This window comes from Molossus molossus, unplaced genomic scaffold (genome assembly GCF_014108415.1).
Source record: "Molossus molossus isolate mMolMol1 unplaced genomic scaffold, mMolMol1.p scaffold_m16_p_10, whole genome shotgun sequence".
In the NCBI taxonomy this organism is placed as follows: domain Eukaryota; kingdom Metazoa; phylum Chordata; class Mammalia; order Chiroptera; family Molossidae; genus Molossus; species Molossus molossus.
This window is the reverse complement of record NW_023425345.1, coordinates 8,618,946-8,639,923: the sequence shown is the minus strand read 5'-3', so window position 1 is coordinate 8,639,923 and position 20,978 is coordinate 8,618,946. Positions and strand designations below refer to the sequence as shown.

Genomic DNA, 20,978 nt, shown 5'->3' with positions numbered 1-20,978 from the left:
CAAAAAATGTTTATACAACTTTGAATAATAATAAAGCCAGTCTTTACTAAAATACATTTTGTTTTCAAAGTGAAGTAGAATCTACAGACACCCTATATACTGTACATATTTCTTTGGGAAAATAAACGAATGTCACACGTGGGTGAAAAAGGTAAAGGAGAATAAAAGTACAAACTTCCAGTTATAAGATAAAGAAGCCACAGAGATGTGGTGTGCAGCCTGGGAATATATTCAAGAACACTGTCATGATTTGTCATGGTGACACACAGGTCCCACACTTACCGTGGTGATCACATCTTAAAGTATCTAAATGTTGAGTCACTGTGTTGCACACCTGAAACTAATAGAATACTGTAGCCCACTATAATTAAAAAAAAAATTGTTTTAAAGACTAAGGATTCAGAGATGAGTACAGACAGGTGAGGCCCCGCCATCTGAAGGGTGCGGAAAACAGAGTATTAATAGCAATGTCCCTAGCTCCTCTCTAACAACGCATGCCATTATTTTAGTACACAACTCTGGAAAGGAGGGAAGTTATGTAAGTGAGGTGCAATTAGCACAAGAAGCCATTCGCAGACACACAAACAACATGTGGGCTGAGGATAATAGTATCTCCCTCAGGAACGAGGGGGAGGACCCGTGTTTAAAGGTCAAGGAGCTGAAGTCCAAAGCCAGGCTGCCGCGCGAGGCAACAGCAGGCGCTCGGTCCTCACCCAGCGGATCAGTACTGAGCCCCAGCCCGGCAGCCCATGAGATCAGCCCGCCAGAGGCTGCACCTTCTCCAAACTTCTCAATTTGCCAGAGGATAAAGGGTCACTGGAGGAGCCTGTTACAAATACATACACCCCTGCGGAATCTCATTTAGCACACCTGGGCCAGGTCCTGGAGGTGTCTTTTCCTAAGTGCCCCAGGGTGGGCTGGGAGTCAGTCTGTTAAACAGCTGCCCTGGGTGATTCTTAAACCAGAGATCTGGGCCACCTCCTCAGGGGCAGGAGGAGAAAACACTGGGCCACAGGCAAGGCCAGACTGCAGGGATGAAGTCAGAGTGCAGGGTCCAGACCCACTCAGGTCCTGTGGGGCGGAACCTTGCCTACCTTTGGGGTTTCATCCACCACCACGCCCCCTCCTGCTTCTCTCTCCGGCCAGCTCTCTCCTAGCTGTTCTACAAAGGCACGAAGCACTCTCCACTTCCTGCCTGAAATCAACCCCCACCCCCTCGGGCTCAGAGAGGCCTGTCCAGGCCGCCCTTCCTCCCCATTTCTCACCAAGCCCCTCCCCCTGCCACTTGCACTAGCTTCTCAGGCTGCTTTCCTTGTCTTTGGAACATTTCTCACCACCCTCTCTCGAAGTGTCAATCCTCTCTGTCCACCAAAAGTGAGCTCCATAAGAGGGGGCATGCAAGGAGGGGGCATGCAAATTGATACCCTGCCTCCCTAATGGGGTTGTGGGAGGATCACATGTGTCTGAGAAAGCCTGTGTTCAATAGCATAGTGCTACCTAGTCAAAACCGCTCCCCAGGGAGCCACGGAGAGGCTCCCTGCCCGGCGTCCCTGCAAGCACCAGGCACTGGGCTCTGCTCCACCAGAATTCAGGGTGCAGGATATGGGGCAGGGAGTGCCCTCTGCTGGAGCACAACTGACAAACACCCACTATCTAAAGGCCCCGCCCTGGAAAGAGAAGGCACCTTGCATCCTCAGGTCTCGTCCACTGACCGGTAGGTGACTGTGTTTCAGAGCGCAGGCAGCACGCCAAACGCAGCTGAACTCAGAAGTCTATGCTAGCCACGAGGGCCTCCTTGTCATCTGCACACAAGCCCTGTCCAAGGGGAACAGCGCCCCCAGTTCTGGAGGACCAGAGTGGGCTCAGAGACGTTAAGTTATTCAGCGAAGGAGACACAGCACTGAAGGGGAGGTTTGGGGAAAAGACCCATTCGTGCTTACTCAGCTACGGCCCCATCAGACAAACCTTCTGTCAGAGAAGTGACCCAGCTCCACCTCCAAGGATGGCCCTGTCCTCTCTGTTCCTCTTTCACGTTCTCACAACAGGTCATCTGGGTGAAATAATTTAATGTTTTCCAAACACGGCCACTGGGCCCACAGTGAGCTGCAGGGGCACTGTGACCTTGGCTGCAGTATTTCGTGGAGTCCCCTCTTCCCAGCCCCGCCCCCTGCACACCTAAGGGAGCGCTGCCAATGTCTGGAAAGAAGACAGCAGAAATGAGCGAATGGGACATGCATGCTCTGTCTTTACAGGTAATGAAGACATCGGTGACACACAGTGAACTAAGTGATGAGACAGACTATCTGGGCAGCGGCTCCATCCCTGGCCGGGGCTCTGAGCCGAGTCTGGGCCGTTCTCTAGGCCCCAGCGTCCTCAGCAGGCCTGATTTGGGCCAGGTGGGTGATCTGCTGCATCCGTCCCAGGATGCCCTTCCAACGTTCTCGGGAATATGAACAGAAAGCATGAAAAGAAAACCAACATTTGTTGAATGAATGCTATTCTCTAATGGTTACTTACAGCCCTTATATCAAGTGTACGAGGTGTATATTATATTCCCCTTTTCACGAGAAGAAACCGACCTGCAGGGATGTTAAGTAACTTGTCTATTGTCACTCTGTGGTTTAAATAGTGTCACCTGTCATTTAGGGACATGTTCACCCACCATCAGCCCCTGTCCTAGATAAGGTCCTTGTGTAGTTTTCAAAGGTTTTCTCTGCTGAGGCTTTGGCCTGCCTAGATGATTCTTAGCATCCATTCCTGCCCTTAATTGCAGGAGTCTCTGGCAGAGACAAAATGCAAATTGCATTAAAGGACTAATCGAATTTTCTGCTTCTATTGGCTTATAATAATCCCACAAGCCACAGAACATGGTGTGCCCTCTCGTCCAAGATGGCCTCGTTGCCCTGGTCTCAGGATTTGTCTGGTCCTTACTCAAAGCCCGAGCGTGTTGACTTTGAAATGTCATCCACCAGTTGTTTCTATGTATGCAAAGCTGCAGAGACAGCAGTGTGCAGGGCCTTCTCGGGGCCGGGGTCTGAATGCTGGCTCCCTTCTTCCCTGGCTGGGCGACCTTGGGGAAAGACCGCAACATCCCTGAACCGCGGTTTCCTCATCTCCAAAACAGGACAAGTGGGAAGTTGTTTGGAGGAATAAATAAGATGACGGATATGAAATCCCCAGCCCAGCCCATGGCAGAGAGCAAGCCAGAAGGTCCACAACCAGAGTCTAACTGAGCAAGACAGGATCAATAAGCACAGAAACCAATGCCAGGCGTTTTCCTGCTCAATTCAGCTCCGAGAACAACGGTGCCCGGGAAGCCGCAGGGACCAGCGGTGCGAGGGCAGCTGGGGACCGGGACAGCTGGAGCGGACGGCCACGGACTCTGCCAAGGGACAGGGACCGCTCAGCTCCAGCTAGTCGCTGCTGTGACGAAACGAGGGTCAGGTTTGCCAGACCTTTCCTTATTTTTTCCCAGGAAGCCAGGAATCATGATGCGTCTGGACCCTCTCCCATTTTTAAACTATTCGTGTACATTCAAAAATGGTAAGAGCAGTGGGCAGGCCAAGCCCAGTACAACTGCACAGGACACGCAGCCGATTTCTGTTTAACAGGCCAAAAATAGAAGCTGCTGCTACAGAGTAGGCAGGGGAGGCAAAAGTAGGTTTACAGCTGTGAGCATGCGCAACAGTTTCTTCTTGTATCGGTTTATTAAAGATCACGACTGCTTTGCCCCGCCCTGCCTACCCTCCCCACGCTTCCCTAGCATCTACTGTACCGACCCAAACGGCTCCGTTCCCAGGCACTTGGAATTCATGAACAGGCAAGTTTGTTGACTAAGGCAGATGGGAACATTTATCAATGTGGCTTGATGTCCGTGTCAAGAAAAGCTATTGCTTTAATATTAACTGGAACTATGTCACTGCGCCAATTCCGGTAGGAATGCAGGTAGGCCTGATGCACCTATTTCCTTGTGCATCATGAGTGCTGGGGGTTTTTTCGTTTTTGTTTTTGTTTTAAAACTGAACGCAAGCCTGGCTGGTGTGGCTCAGTGGTTGAGCGTCAAACCACGCACCAAGAGGTCGCCAGTTCAATTCCTAGTCAGGGCACATGCCCAGGTTGTGGGCCTGGTCCCCAGTGGGGAGCATGCAGGAGGTGTCCAATCGATGTTCTCTCTCATCGATGTTTCTATCTCTCTCTCCCTTCCTCTCTCTCTAAAATCAATAAAGAAAAAAAAATTCTTTTTAAATCGAAGGCAAGACCCTCCACTAGCAAAGAAACGATGACTCCCTTTCTATAATACTCGCTTTACTGGGGTGTGCTGCACTGGTCTTGTTTGAAAGCGATGGAAACATCCTTTCCGAATTAGGGTTATCTGAGCCAATTTCAGATCCTGAAATCAGTGCTGTGATCAGACCCTCGCGGGGGAACGTGTGTCCGAATGGTGGGGCCCGTCAGGGAGGAAGAAAGGAAGTGTGGTTAAATAAAAATGTTCAACATCTATCCCGAAAGGAAAGTTGCTTGAAAAGCATTTGAATTTCAAAGTTAGACAGTGACATAGATTCAAAAATCCCAAAGGCTCAGAAAATTCCTCTCATCCAACAGAATGCAAAACCCACAAAATCATTTCAAATTCAGATACTTATTTAACTATCGAGATTTGCACAGATGAAAAAAAAAAATAACATACCGAAAACTGAAGAAATCATAAATGCAAAATGAAACTGTCACAAAATGAACACATCCACAGTACACTTATCACACAGGTTAAAACATAAATGATCACTAGAACCCCAGTCTTCCTGACGCCCTACCCTGGTCTCGACCCCTGGATTAATTCTTGCCTGTTTTTGTATTTATGTGATTGGAATCATGCAGTAAGTCTTCTTTGGTGGAGCACTCTCTGTGAGTATGTTCATTTTCAGGGCTCTGTAAGAACTTCACTAGGTAACTATGCCGCTGGCTATTCATCTCACTGCGGATGGACAACAGCAGTTTCCCGTTTGGCGCTATTACAAATAACGCGGATGTAAACATTCTTGCACGTCTCTCTGGTGCAAGTGGACATGCATTTCTCTTTGAAAGACACACGTCCCTGTGGCTGGGGACAGAGCTGATGGGCGTTAGGGTGTGCCCGACTTTAGGGGATAACACCGACGAGTACGCCAAAGTACTTACACCGACGGCTACCTTTCACTTCAAAGAACAAACCTACTCACCCGTCAACAGGTCTCTCTGAAAGAAACCCCTCCCTCCTTCGTTACACTGGTGTCTGAAATGAAATCCCTTGAAGACCAGGACCCTCAACGAGCAGGAGTTCTGGGCCTTTCTTTTCAGACGAATCATTGGTTATCGGTTAAACACCTATTACAGACCAAGTAGTCTGAGGTTGACTGAACGGACCAACACATCTGAATACAATGCCCTCTTCGTGAGTAGCCAGTCCTTCTGGATAGTACATATCAAATTAAAATGATAGGACCCCAAACTCCGAGAGCGGATTAGACGTCCATATAAGGAAGTTCAACCCCCTTTGCCTCGTCTCGAAAGGACAGAAACAGGATGATGGGGTGTGAGAGAAAGGGATTGGGGAGAGGTGTGTAGGACCAAATAATGGCCCTTAAATATGTCTGTGTCCTAATCCCCCGAACCTGTGAACACGTGACCTTACATGGCAAAAGGGACTTGCAGGTGCGATTAATGATCTGGAGGCGGGAAAGTGCCCTGGGTTCTCCAGGTGAGCCCAAGGGAATCCCAAGGGCCCTTAAAGAGGAGGCGGAAGGTCACGGAAAGGGCTGTGATGACGGAAGCAGAGGTCAGAGTCAGCAGGTCAAGATGCCACACTTCTGAACTTGGAGACGGAGCACAGGCCACAAACCACGGAAAGCGGCAGCCACTAGAAACTGCGGAAGGCCAGGACGTGCCGTCTCCGCTTGGGGCTTCCAGAAGGAGCCATCCCGGCCAACCTCGTGGCTTCCACCCAGTGAGACTGATTTTAGATCTCTGGCCTCCAGAACTATAGGGGAGAGAGGGAGAGAGAGAGAGTGTGTGTTTCAGCCACTAAATGTGCGTAAATGTGTTCCAGTAGCCACAGGAAACTCACACAAGGTGGCAGCTGGGGTTAGGAGAAACCAGGTTTCCCGCTGCCTGGCTCAAGGCTTTTGCCAGGATCTGCTCTCGGAGGTGAAGTCAACTCATACACCAGGGCCCTGTTCTCCACCCCAGCAGGACCACTAATATTATTGTAAGTAGAAAAGCTGAGGATAAGTAGTTACCTTAGCAACCACCTTACAAACAAATAAAATTGGGATAGATTTCCCCTGCCCTCCGATTCCAAACCTTAAGGAGATGCCCTCTGACACGGGGGGTGGGGGGCACAGACGCCGCAGCCCACTGCGCCCCCTGGCCTGGGCACCCTAAGCCTCACTAGGCTCCCGCTAAGCGCCCCACTAACAGCGGCCAAGAAGGGGCCAGGAAAGCCCTCCACGTGCGATTTTTAAAAATATTCAAGCCCTGCCCTGGCCGGTTTGGCTCAGCAGTTAGAGCATCAGCCTGCGGTCCTGAGAGACCCGGGTTCAGTTCCCGCTAATGGCACATACCTCGGTTGCAGTTTGTCCCCAGCCTTGGTTGGTCATGCGGGTGGCAGCCACTCGATGTGTCCCTTTCACATCAATGTTTCTCTCTCTCTCCCTCCCACTCAATCTGAAAAAAATATTGAAAAATGTCCTCGGGTGAGGAAAAAAAAAAGAATAAATAAATAAATAAAGTAATTATTGATAAATAAAAAAGAGTGACTTCCAGGCACTGGAAGCATCAAGATGAAGAAAACAAGAAAACAATGAGCACGTGGCTATAGAAACAGACACCAAACAAGCAAGCACCCTGGTGAGGGCTGTCACAGACGTGGCCACAGGAGCCAGACGCCGGGGAAATGACGCTGAGGATGGCATGGAAGGGTCTGGCTGGGAGGAAGGGTCATGGAGAAGAAAACTATACTATACACTGAGCAGAAAAGAAACATAAAACAAAAAAAACCAAGGGCGAGAATGAAGAAGAGGCAAAGTAGGGTTTTTCTCAGGGATTCAATGCGCCACTCCCCTGAGTGAAGAAGAAATTATAAATGAGGGGGAAGCCTGTGTAAGAGCCCAGGGCTGTGACAAGGAGTCCGGAGCTGATTCAGGAGGCAATGGGGAGAATGTGGGCGCTTAAGGCCAGAAGAGGCGCCTCTCTTCCCTCATTCATTCATTCATTCATTCATTCAACAAACAGCTGGGACCAGGTCTCCCGCAATGGAGCAGGAGCTGGAGCCGGAAGCATGCTCACAGGAGCACCACTCCCTTCCCCCTGATGCTTGGGACCAGTCCTGAAGATGGGATTCTACAGACGAGGAACACAAAGTGTTGAGAGATGAAGGTGGAGGAAGGACAGGAGTCAGGGAGGAAACCAACAGAGTTGAGGGTGAAGAGCGGTCACTAAAGATGGGACAGAAAGAGCCACATCAGCCAGGCAAAGAGGGGGAGGGGAAGGACCAATGGGCAGCCAAGTCCCAGGAAGAAGGGACAGCATGTAAAAGCACCACAGGCCACGGAGGGCAGTGCACGCCAGGACGTGCAAGTCCAGTGTGCCTAGGCAGAGAGCATGAGCGGGACGTCAGGAGACGGGCCCAGGGGGCCAACAGGATGTGAATGGGCGCAGAGATTAGGCACACAGCTCCGGGTGCTCGCTGGGGGGTGGAGGACGCGGTGCTGATCTCACAGGAGGACTGTGGAGCCAGGGCAGCAGCGTGGGGACAGGAGGAAACAAAGCACACGGCTGCCGGAGGCCAAGATCAGATGCAACAAGACGTGGCAACCACACGGTGGAGGGAACGAGGCAAAGAGAATGGGGACGCCGAAGCTCGGAATGCTAACTGAGCCGGCAGAGGGAGAAAAGTGGGCTAGAGAAGAAACCAAGCCGAAGTGGGGCTTAGGGACTCGGGTATTAAATACCAACAAAACATCTCTGATAAACGTCCTCAACTAAATGGTCACTTGGTCTTTGACCAACAGTTCTGGGAATGGGGATCCCACCGCGTTCCCAGATGGTGGACTCCAGTACCTGGCAAATCTAATGGTCAGGACAGGTGTCCTTTTTTACATTGAGAACATGCCTGCTTCCCCATCACTACATCCACAGGTGCTGGATCTACACTCAGGAGCGAATCACAGGAAGCCATTCCCTCTTCCCATCACAGTGGAAAAGACCGGCCATTTCTAACGCCCACGGAAAGCTTAGAATCATAACCGTGTGGAATGTTAGTGCCCCAAGGGTGTGCTTTATTTCTCCGTCATTTCACATGGGGGAAGACGAAGCTCCAGAAAGAACTCTGCCCCCACCCCGGCTACACTGGCCAATTCCAGGGCCTGAGATGTCTGACCTCACCCAGGGCTCGCTCAATATATCGTGCAGCGGTGTTCAATCTAACTCCAACATCTTTCATTCAGAGCATCCTCTCGGGGAGAGTTCTAGGCTCTGTTCTCAGGAGATCCACTGAAATTAAACAAGGCTGAGACACAGATACACTCACATTAAGTAGGAATAGCAATGCCATGAAAGCAGGCAGCAACTCTGGACCTTATTTATGGCTCCACCTGCCTTGAAACAGAACACTCAAGGGTGTCAATAAACAGAGTGAGAAGTTGTATTTACAGAGAGAGTGTCTCCGCAGGACCGGCTGGGAGCACACTGATGTCCGCGGCAATGGGCCAGGAGCTCCATGGTGGCCTCTGTGACCTGATAAATATTCAGCCGTTTCTACAGTCTCGGGATCTCTGGGTCAGGAGGTTAGCAGGTCACCCTGTCCAAACGTCCCCCATGCTCAACTCCCTCCCGCCGCACTGCCCTGTGTTTGCACACGTCTCATGGTGAGCACTTCCCTCCTCCCAGGGCAGCTCAGTCCGGCACTGGACACAATGGCCCTCATTACGATAAGCTGGACCTCAGGCTCCCCGGATGTCCCTTCACAGACGCAGGAGCCATCAGAGTAATTCTCTCTCCGTCAGGCGACAGCTCCTTGATTGTTTGCTGAAGCTGATCACTGACACCCGGAGCCCCTGCTTCGCCAAGGTAAACAACCCAGTTTTTCCCACTATTTCTCGGTAACAGCTCTGCCTTGGTCAGTCCCCTAGACTGTCCTAAAAGTACAGCATCTGGAAATAAATGCAGTGGCCCAGCTGTGGACTGCATTCGAGCTGGAACACTTCTGCTCATGGGCTCAATCACTCAGCCCCTATTGACAGCAGTTCCGGGTGTGGTCCCAAGGGTAGGACTTTCTGTTAAGCTTCATGATTATAGGCACAGGACCTTCCCCCTGTCTGTCTGTGTTGCTTCAGGGTATTTTCTCAGTCCTCCCCGTTTCCTGTCATCTATCTGCCAGTCTAATAAAAACATCAAAGCCCAGCACCAGGCACTCCCTCAGCCAGGGAGGCGAGACAGCCTGATGCTGGGGAAGAGTCTTCGGTTGACATCAACCGATCCCTCAGCACAGCACGTATGACTGCTCTGTAACCCAGATCAACCTCTAGTCTCCCCTCTGAGAAAACGCACCATTTACTGTTGGGGGCCGCCCCTTCCCCAGTGTCACTCCATGGTCCAGGGAACTCCTCACTACCCTATGACCAGAAACAGACACAAGCTCAGGGCTGCCCTCTCAGCCTCCCCAGTCACAGTGACTGGTCTCTGGACAAGGAACCAGAGGTAATCCTGAAGAATGAAGGGGAGGAAGAACTCTTTCTATAGGGTCCAAGGAGATTAAGTTGTGAAGTTAAAGCTTCTCCCCTGTAGGAAAAGCTACCCTGAAAGAAACCACAGAGGCCAAAGTAGAGCAAAGGGATGAACAGACTGAGATACACAAGTACCATTTGAGCCCCTGGATCCAACCCTACCTGAAGCCTCCCTACCTTTGACCTTACAAGTTTTGTTAGTCCCCAAATTCCCTTTGTGCCCAAATCTTTCAGTGCAAATCAAAATTCTGCAACTTCCCTCAAGACACCCAGCAAGGTCATGTGACACCTTGTCAAAGTCTGCCACCTCACTGAAGCCCCGATCTGCAACACGGTTTTGTAGATGAAAACTCCAGCTCCCAAATCCAATAATCCAGGCCACATCTTGACTGGCTTCGGGGCTTTGGGCAGGTCACTGAAACGCACTTTCCTGCCTCCTCATCCTACCTACTACACAGGATTACTGTGGAGAACGCGCGAACATGCGTCGAGTCCTTGCAACAATGTCTGGCAGGTAGAGATGCTCAAAATACTAATAGCTTCTCTTGTTGTCCTCATCATCATTGTAATTGTTGTTGTTGTTATTAGCAGTCTAGTTATACTGTAAATGTCAATGTTTTAATGTATGAAGCCTAGTCTGGCACCGGGTGCTCTCGACCTTGTTTTATAAGGGTTCCTCCATCATCCCGAGGAAATGCTTCCTTCTCTCTCTCCTAGGATTATCACCAACTCACCTCCCTCCCTCTGCTCCCTCTACGGACACTACGCTCCATACCGCCATGGCACCATTTCTTCCGTCTGGCTGCAGATGACAGGCATCGCCAGCGAGGCCGGGGCAGGAAATTGATAGAGGCGTGCCGCCCCCTCCCCCTCCCCCGCCACGCAGGCGCACAGCCCACCTTGTTTATATTCAGTCTAGCTGACTCCGGGCAAATCTCAGAAAGTGGAGTGGAACTCCTAATTAAAAGGTAGCCTTGAGCTGTCAATAAAATTATGCATAAAGAAAATGTTTAAAAACACAGTCGTGACTTCCTTGAGTCAGACCTTCCTTTGAGTTCATGTTTCCCCTTTAACTCAAGCATGGGGGTAAAGATGAAGAAAGGGTTCTCTGCAGCACTGGCTGCCTCCCCGCCAGGCCCGGGAACCACGTCGGATACGCAGCACTCAGCGCCGAGCCCGAAACCGCCGGCTGGGAGACCGGCCAGCCTTGTCTCTTCTCCTGCTCTCTGGAAAGTGGCAGGGGTTAGCATTCGCTTTCATTTGCTTGGGGAGGGCCACTCCTCCGCTGCATTCCCACACTGGGTCCCGTCAGAATGACTGACCGCCCTTCACCCCGGCCCGGCTGACAGCTCCCACGTCCGGCTCCCACAGCTCCTGGACTTGCCCCCCTGCACATACCACACAGCGAGGTTCAGCACTCGTGTGTGTGTTCACCTCTCTGAATCCTCCACTGTACTGTGGAGGTCCAGGTGTGTCAGCGCTGGACGGGAGGTCCAGGTGTGTCAGCGCTGGACGGGAGGTCCAGGTGTGTCAGCGCTGGACGGGAGGTCCAGGTGTGTCACCGGTGGACGGGAGGTCCAGGTGCGTCTCCGCTGGACGGGAGGTCCAGGTGCGTCAGCGCTGGTCCAGGTGCGTCAGCGCCGGACAGGAGGTCCAGGTGCGTCAGCGCCGGACAGGAGGTCCAGGTGCGTCAGCGCCGGACAGGAGGTCCAGGTGCGTCACCGCTGGACAGCCAGCACCTGGCTTAGCAGAGGTATCAAACCACAGCCGCGGCAACGACGACCGCATGTTGAACATGTGAGGAGATGAATGAAGAGATGGAAGAGAGAAGGAAGCATCCGGCTCCAGGAATAGCTAAGTAACCCCCCGGGCCCACCTTCCCATCGTCCACACGGCGATCCACTCGCCAAGCTGGTCTTGGACATCTGTGTCACGGCCACCGTGCCGCGGCGCCCAGATGCACCTCATACTGCTCTTGCGTTTATCTTTTTCTCCTCACATTGCTGACTCCCCTCGACCCCTGTGTGAACCCAGACAGCTTTCCCTGTGCCTGGGCACTGGATTCCATGCTGCAGAGTGCCCAGCTGGGACGGACGACTCGGAGCTCTGAAGGACACCGGGACAGCCGGTGATCTCCTTCTTAACCCCGCCCCCCCCCCCCACTGCGGAAAAGCCTTCTTCTTACCTTCAAAGCTCCCGGCGAACAGGTAGAGCCAGGTGATGGCTGGGATGCAGAGAAGGGTCAAGGAGGCAGCCAGGAATTTCCGTCTCCCTCTGCAGATGCCCAGCATCCTCTCGGAAGTGGCGATCCCTAATCCCGGAGCCGATCCTCTGCCCGGAGCGTGGAGTCCTCGGCCTCCCTCATGATACTTTCTGTAAGGAAGAGCAGAGGGGAGGGCTGAGATCTCACACTGTCACTGGCTGCGGAGAGATAATCCTAGAGATCCGGAGGTCGGCTGACTCCTCCACGGCCTCCGCTAACCTTCCATCCCAAGAAATGAAAGACGCTGCAGTCCTGCGGTCTATCAAAACAGAGTTCTTTAAAAAATGAACAATTAAAGGATGATGAAAACTATAAGGGACCTCTCTCTCTAATGCACACGCCACCCCACACACACGCATTTTATACTATAGGTTACATTTGAATCCTGAAGTAACACGCTCATTAAAGGAGCACTTAGCACCTTGCCGATGAGCCTTTAGTTAGCACCTTGTATATCCCAAGCACTTGAGGGTTGGCTTCAAAGAGCACAGTCTAACAAGAGAGACCAGCATAAAACATCCCCAGGAACCCCAAGAATGTAACGGCCGAGATCACGGGAACCTCTATGGAAGATGAAGGCGTTGCTGACTGATCTGTGCGGGCAGCATGGCAGAACAGTGCCCACGTGCCCGGCCGAGAGGACAGTGGGGGGCAGGCAGGGCCGGCTGACAAGACACTCTCGGGAGAGGAGACCAGTGAGCCCACATCTCCATCGCCGTGGGAAACCTGCCCGCCCGAATAGTGTGCACCTTTAACATGGAGGAAGATGTCCGGAAAAGCATGGAAGAAAATGAAAATGTGTGGAGAGTGGGGAGGAGCACAGAGACAACCTGCACCTGGTCTGCAGAGGGACAGTCCCCAGACCACACTAAAGGACCAGCTGACATGTGATGAGAAGAAGTCAACACAGATGAAGCAGGGCACCCACAATCCTTCCCCTGAGCATATAACCAGAAACTCGTGTGAATTACGAAGGAACTAAAAACCCACTGACCATGAAATCCCATCTCCACCCCCTCCTCACAGAGATGTCATGCTGGCTGTAGGCGGAGGGAGGAGTCCCAGGGAGCCTCCCTAACAGAGCAGAACCCCCATGGCAGGTAGCTTCCCAAGGCTTCAGATTCCCAAGCAAGGGGCGTCCCCTTAGATATTCCCGCAGTGGGTCCTTCCCCCTGCCATCACCCTTAAACTCCATATGACGATGGTCTGGTCGGACTGCGTCCCTTCCCCACCAGCCTTGGGGTTTCCAGACGACAGGTGGCCTGTGGGATTCACCCGGCATCCCTAAGACTTAGCCTACTACCTGTCCCCAGCAGGTGCTGGTAACTGTGCTGAAGGAGTACATGGAATCGGGTTCTAACCAAAGGTGACCTTCCGGAGTTTCAGGAGCTTGTGCTCAGCAAGGTGCCGGCACACCCCCCTCACGGAGCTGCTCTCCAACCGGGGCCAGGCCCCCCTGCAGCCTCTCTGACACTTCCCTAAGTGGCCCTTTTCTGGAAGAGAGGAGAGACCACGGGCTGGAGGGGTGCCCGAGAAGGGAAAGCCCAGAGAGCAGACTCTCCTTAAACAACGAATGCTGACTTAAGAAAAGCCCCCTAGGGAAGGAGAGAGGATCCCCCACAAACAAACGCCGCTGCTCTCCACGAATGAGCATCGGGGAAACGCTGATCTCGCGGGAAGGGGGAGCGTGGGCACGAGGTACACAGACCTGGGTTCCAACCCCAGGCCGCGCTTCACCACTGTGACCTTGGCAAGTGCTACCTCGGGGTCAGCTGTATTTTATCCACCTACTCGGGGAAACGGCACCTCTGTCGGGGAGGGTGGTTATGTGGCCTAAGTAAGAAATGCCTCGAGCGACCGGCAAAGATCATCAAGCACATGGCAGGGTGATCCCCGCTTCCTGAGAACCCCAGAGAAGCCTTACTTATGTTTTCCCTCCCTCCCTCCCTACCTCCCTCCCACACTTCTTCACAGGGTTTGGTAGAAAACAGATCCCAACAAACAGGTACTGACTGACAAGCCAAGTGGCTGATTTAAACCTGAACAACTGCCCAGCTGGTGTGGCTCGGTGTCTGAACACTGACCCATGCACCAAAAGGTCGCCGGTTCGATTCCCGGTCAGGGCACATGCCCAGGTCATGGGCCAAATCCCCAGTGGGAGGCGTGCAGGAGGCGGCCAATCCATGTTCTCTCTCATTGATGTTTCCATCTCTCTCTCCCTCTCCCTTCCTCTCTCTCTGAAAATCAATAAGAAAAAAATATTCAAAATAAACCTGAACAACCGACCTACCCAATTCTCTTTCAGGAGTTACCACCACACATCAAAACCACATTTTTTTTAAACAGTTCACTTACAATATTAAAGACAACAAGCAGTAAGTAACATTTATTCTGTATCAAGCACTTTTCTATATTTTTTACTGGTTTAATTCTCAAAATAACCTATTCTTCATCCCCATTTTATGGATAAGAAAACTAAGGCCTAAAATGATTAACTGGCCAAAGGTTACACACCCGTATGGCAGAGACACCTCAGGTTCTGCAACCCCTAAGAAATGGACTCTGCCGACTTTCAGGGGGTATTTTCCTTTGGATCTAACCTCAGCCCTTCATAAATCTTATGCATATTTTCTTTCCCAGGGTCAAATATATCACCAATGTTTGCTCGCATTCCAAAGGAGGGGGGAAGTAGAATAGACAGAAACATAACCAAAGAGCTATAGATGAATTTACACTTTAGGGAGAAGAAGGAATAGACAGGAAATTGAACTCTGGTGGCATTGACATGTGAACAACATTAAAAAACTGCTTCTTTTCCTCTCTCCTCCTGCCTAAGTTCATTTCAACAGGCACACTTCGGCGTAAAGTTTTAAAACAGAGTCGAGGTTGGCTTGTATCTTATGATAACGCTGTCCCCCGAAATTAAACTCAGCAGGTGAAAAAATACTCCTTCATGGATTTAACTTTTAAATGAGACCTCTGTGCATGAAAGACACATTTGAAAAGAAAAAAATCTCAATTTCTATCAGAAGTTACTCTAGGCAGTCAATATAGGACTCAACACAAGAAAAAAGGAAGAAAAAGAGCAGGAAATTACATCCCAAACATGTGCAGATGACCTAGGAAAACCCATCCCTACCCTGCCCTAACCGGTGAACAGGAGCCTGCCCCCATCAGCCTGGGTGTCTGAGAGTCATCTCTAACCCCCTCTCCCTCAAATCCAACATCCAATTTCTTGAGCATGCTGGTAATGTCTCCTCCTCAACATCTACTCCATCCGTGTCCTTCCATGTTTTAACCCATAAATGTCACATTTATAGAGAACACTGTATGAGCCAGAGAAATGATCGCAACCTATTAAACTACAGAAGGAGGGTTCAAAGCCAAACGCAAAAAGCGATCGCAAATATCCTCAGTCCAGTGTAATTAATTGCACACACGTGTGTCAACATCTCCATAACTATAGACAGGAAAACAGCATACACGTTGATAGCTATCTCTATGTACGGAACATGAGTCATTTCAACGATATGAACGCATCTTTTCCTAAATTTTATACCAGGAGGGTGCATTGCTTTTTTTAACTTAAAAATATTTTAAAGCTTGAAATCACCGTGTCTTCCTGTTACACTGCTTGTAATTTGAAACACCTCAGTGCAGACAGTGTAGTATACATGTGTTACTTTGACTTTCCTTGGTAGGTGTGTTGAGTTAACGTCGGCAAGTTCCTAGTTGGGAATATACACCCTGCCGGGGTGGCTGGTTACCACTGGAAAGACTCCAGTTGGAAGCCTACATTCCCAACACCATGCTCCCGACCTCCGCGGTCAGCACCAGAGGCTGTCTTTTAATTAGCATCATAGTTGTTAGAAATGATTTTTCAAGACTCCTCAAGATGTGTGGATTGTCCGGAAACATGGCACATGAAGAAGGAATAAAAATCTAGGTAACCTTCCAAAAGAAAAAATCCAAGAAACTCTTCAGAATCACTTAGGACCCCAACCTAATCCTATGGGCATTTAACAGAGTTGGGCCATGGGTTTTAGCCAGAAGCCTGGCTGAATCCTGTCCGACACACGTCACCCCAGTCTCCAGGGACCCTTCCTTGCAAGGTGCTGCCCCAGCTCCCAGGAGTGCAAAGAACTGGACTGAGCTTCTAAAACAGGTCCTGCAGCAGCCAGGACTCAACAGGTGTGTGCTTTGCTATGCCCAGGATTCATTACTGCCGGTACACATCGCCAGCCCAAGCCTTTACCCGAGCCGTCCTCGCAACCCCCGGCTACCCTGCAATGTCCTTTCTCCTCCGCAGGGACTCGGGAGCAATTTCAAATCCTATGGCTGCTGTAGAACATCTCTGACAAGTCTAGACCTGGAGCATCCGTCCTTTTCTTTGTCAGTGACATTCCTGTCACTAGCTGTTGTGTACCCATGCCTTGTGCCTGAATCTCTCTTCTTTAGACTCTAACCCCCGAAGGGCAGAGGATCGGATTTGTTTAAAACTTCTTCGTGAGACCAGCATCCAAGACAAAGGTTTCCACGGAACGATCCCTGCCCAAGGTGTGGTCCCTGACCGAGTGGCGTTGGCAGCACCTCAGATCTATTCAGAAATGAAGAACCTCAGAGCCCCCCCCAACCCCCCCTCCAATCAGAATCTGCACCTGAACAAGATCCTGGGTGATCTGAGTGCACATGACGAGAGGTCTGTACAGTCATGCGCTGCACACGGATGTTTCGGTCAGCGATGGAATGTATATGTGCGGCATACCACGCATACAGCCCAGCTTCGCATACGTGCACTCTGTGAGCCCATTCTTGTCATTAAGCCGTGCATGACTACTAAAGCATGTGGTAACAACTGATTAATTCACAGGGCTGCCCTCCCACCCCGCCGGCCCTCCCCTCGACTCTCCCCTGCAGGGCTGGCCAGTGCACTCTGGAGAACCATTCACTTCCTGGACTGAGTTGATACGCCACTCGGTGTATTTATTACAACTGTTCTCTTGCCAGATGGAAGCAGAACTCCTGTTGACCAGAGGTCTTCTCAGACAATCCTCTGCCCGAGCATCCCCCCCCCACCTTCACTGTATCTATCCCAGTGTTCCCTTGTTCCCTTCGGGTCCTCATCAACTTTTGGAATCACACAATTATCTGATTACTTGTTTAATGGCTGCCTCACCCACTCGATTTCAATCTTCACATGGGCAAACCCATGACTGCTTTACATCTGATGTACACTCAGACACACAGGAGGCGTCCCCTGAATGAATGAATGAATGAATGAATGAATGAAAGTACGGAGCCAGCCTCAGCTTCAGGTAGCTTGCTGCCACTGCAGGGTGGTGTCCACGAACCCCTTTTAAACAAAAGCTTGCCAGCCAGCTGTCTGACTGGACAACATGTCTAATATAAGAACCCAAATCCTCACATCACCTCAAGTGGTCCCTGTGGCATGATGTGCCCCTCAGACACGCTGTTACATGTGAGGTCACTCGCCAGTTCACTGTATTACCTTTTTCTCCTTCCTCTGCTCCACAAGCAGCAACACACAGGAGGCATTTGGCCTCTCCCTCTGGGCCTGGAGCATCCGTCCAGAGGCCGAAGCCACAGTCACGTCCCCCCTCGCTGTCTTCTCTGCACATCGGGCCCACAGAACCTCCCTCCTGCAGATGATCCTTTGGCCTGTCAAACTGACGCTCCTGATTGCTGTCTTCATTTGGAAGATGGCAGGTAGCCTTGGAGGCACTGTTTAAAAACTGATCACACGGATGACAAGAGGAAAAGCCACATGCAATATGCTGTGGGATGGACACTGAAAGCTTGTCTTTGAAGGACCCTCAGCGTCCATTCCCACCAACTTGGTTTGTCTTGATCCCACTGTGAAGTCAAATCCTCTTGCTGCAGAAAAACGGGTCCTTTCGTCCTTGGCACCACTGTGATCTCCCAGATCAAGCGCAGAGGCCTCATTAGGTCTCCAGGCTAATCTTCAACCACCCGTTCCCCATGGTTCTGCAATGAAGACACGCTACCTGCAGCCTGAGTGTCTTGCCCATCTCCCATGTCGTTTCTGTGATGTTAAAGACAAACTCCAATCACACCTGCATTTCACATGGGCCTTGCAGCAGTTATAAGGATTGGGACAGGCCATCTGCTGGAGGATCCAGGCAAGTCATTCAACATCCCGGAGGCTCCCATCATTTTTCGTGAAGGCTCATGGCAATATCAAGCACTACAGGTTGTTGCAAGGGTCGAGGGAGAGCAAATGAAATCCCAGAGATGACTGCATAGCGCTGGAGGAGGCCGTGGTAGTATTAACAACATTAAAATTAATCAGTTGGAAGTTCAGCTGCTTGACCTACCGAATGCTACGGGTAGCTCCGACATGACAGCCTCCCTGCTGTGATATCCACAAAGCAGACTGACGGGCATCTTAGTTCACGTGGGCTTCTACAACAAAAAGACCTCAGACTGGGTGGCTTGAGCGAGCGTTTATTTCTCACAGTTCTGGAGGCTGGGAAGCCTGAGATCAAGACAACAGCGGATTCCATGGCTGGTGAAGACCCCACTCCCTGGTGCAGTCTTTTTGCTGTGTCCTCATGTGGCAGAAAAGGCGAGGGAATTCTTTCAGGCCTCTTGTCTATAAGGGCACTAATCCCACTCACAACGGCCCCACCCTTGTGACCCTACTCCTAATACCACCTCATTGGGGATTAGGATCCAATATATGGATATTTAGGGGGACACAGTCAACCCATAACAAAGTGGGAAAAGGTTTACCCTGGTCCTGGGGAAAAATAAACTGTGCTTTATCATTTATTATTATAATAAACAGTGTATTTTTCAATATTTACTACTCTTTATAAAAGCACCATTTTCATTCTTTAAAAACAGACTTCCGCTTGAGACAAATTACATCTCAAAAGTTAATACTGTCTTCCGGTCAGGATGGCGGGTAGATAAACGCGGTCTCGCGTCCTCCCACAACCACATCAAAGTTACAACTAAACTAAAGAACAACCATTCAGAACCGCCTGACATCGAGCTGAACGGAAGTCCTACAACTACGGAATTAAAGCAGCAGCCACATCCAGACTGGGAGGAGGGCGGAGGGGACGGGCTGGTCCCACACCCACGTGTGGCAGATAAAAATCAGGAGGACACCTCTGCTGGGAAGGTCCTCTCTGAGCACTGAGGGGTCCCCGTCCCACACCAGGTGCCCAGCTCAGGGTTCCAGTGCCAGGAAGAGAAGTCCCCGTAACTTGTGGCTGGAAAACCAGCGGGAACTGAGGCTCAGGGAGGCCGAGGCGGCTGGAGCCCCAGGCAGCTCCTTAAAGGGCCCGCGCACGGACTTATCGGACTCTCTCCCTCTAAGCTTGGAGGGAAGGCAGCTCGAGGGGCGTCAGAGACATACAGGGAAGAACTGAGCTGTTTGGCATTGGAGCGAAGGCTGGAGAGGGGGCTTTCTCCGGGACAATGTACTGTCAGAGGCCTTTGTTCCTTTGGTGAGCCCTTCCCGGGGGCGGCAGACAGTCACCACATCTGGGACTCCAGCAACCTGGCTCACACTGGTAGCCCCGCCCTGGTGACTCCCTGAGGCCCCGCCCCACCTAACTTTCAGGCCCACCCAAGCTGATGCCAGTTCCTTTACCATAGGATTGGCCTGTCTTGGATCCTGCTTCAGGTTTTCCTAAATTCTTTCAAACAAGCAGCATCTGGTCTCAGCTAGCCCCATACCTCTTGTTAAGTAATACATAGAAACAAACACAGGGAGGCAGCCAAAATGAGGAGACAAAGAAACAGGTCCCAAATGAAAGAACAGAACAAAACTCCAGGAAAAGAACTAAGCGAAATGGAGATAAGCAATCTAACAGATGCTGAGTTCAAAATACTGCTTATAAGGATGTTCAATGGACTTAGTGAGAACCTCAGGGAACTTAGTGAGGGACTCAAAAGCATAAAAAAGGACCAGTCAGAAATGAAGTAGGCACTAACTGAAATAAAGAATAATTTACACAGATTCAACAGTAAAGTAGGTAAAGCCAAGAAGCAAACCATCGATTTAGAATATAAGAAAGCAAAAACACCTAATCAAAACAGCAAAAAGAAAAAAGAATCCAAACAAATGAGGATAGTGTAAGGAGCCTCTGGGACAACTTCAAGCATGCCAACGTTCGCATCTTGGGGGTGCCAGAAGAAGAGAGAGAACAAGAAATTGAAAACCTATTTGAAACAATAATGGCAGAAAACTTCCCTAACTTGGTGAAGGAAACAGACACACAGTTCCAGGAAGCACAGAGAGTCCCAAACAAGATGAACCCCAAGAGGCCCACAGCAAGACACATCATCATCAAAATGCAAAAGGTTCAAGCCCTGGCCGGTTTGGCTCGGCGGTTAGAGCATCGGCCTGCGGTACAGAGAGACCCGGGTTCGATTCCCGCTAAGGGCGCATACCTTAGTTGCGGTTTGTCCCCAGCCCTGGTTGGTCGTGCGGGTGGCAGCCACTCGATGTATCCCTTTCACATCGATGTTTTTCTCTCTCTGTTCCTCTCTCTCCCTCCCACTCTATCTGAACAAAAAGTGAAAAAAATGTCCTCAAGTGAGGATAAAAAGAAAAAAAAATGCAAAAGGTTCAAGACAAAGAGAGAATCTTAAAAACAGCAAAAGAAAAGCAGTTAGTTACCTACAAGGGAGTTCCCATAAGACTGTCAGCTGATTTCTCAAAAGAAACTTTGCAGGACAGAAGGGAGTGACAAGAAATATTCAGGGTGATGAAAAGCAAGAACCTACAACCAAGATTACTCTATCCTGCAAAGCTGTCATTTAGAATTGATGGCCATCTAAAGAGTTTCCCAGACAAGAAAAAGCTAAAGGAGTTCATCACCACCAAACCATTATTATATGAAATGTTGAAGGGTCTTCTTGAAGAAAAGATAAAAAATATGAACAACTAAAATGGCAAT

General features: G+C 50.5%; 1 protein-coding gene across 1 annotated transcript in view; it reads right to left on the bottom strand.

Annotated features, from left to right (window-relative positions):
- The window catches only part of LARGE1 (LARGE xylosyl- and glucuronyltransferase 1), a 478,500-nt gene that overhangs the window by 331,869 nt on the left and 125,653 nt on the right, over positions 1-20,978 (bottom strand). The window contains exon 2 of the mRNA XM_036252192.1: positions 11,944-12,131. Coding sequence (XP_036108085.1) covers positions 11,944-12,049 — 106 coding nt within the window. The 5' untranslated portion in view covers positions 12,050-12,131. The remainder of the gene's footprint in view (positions 1-11,943; positions 12,132-20,978) is intronic.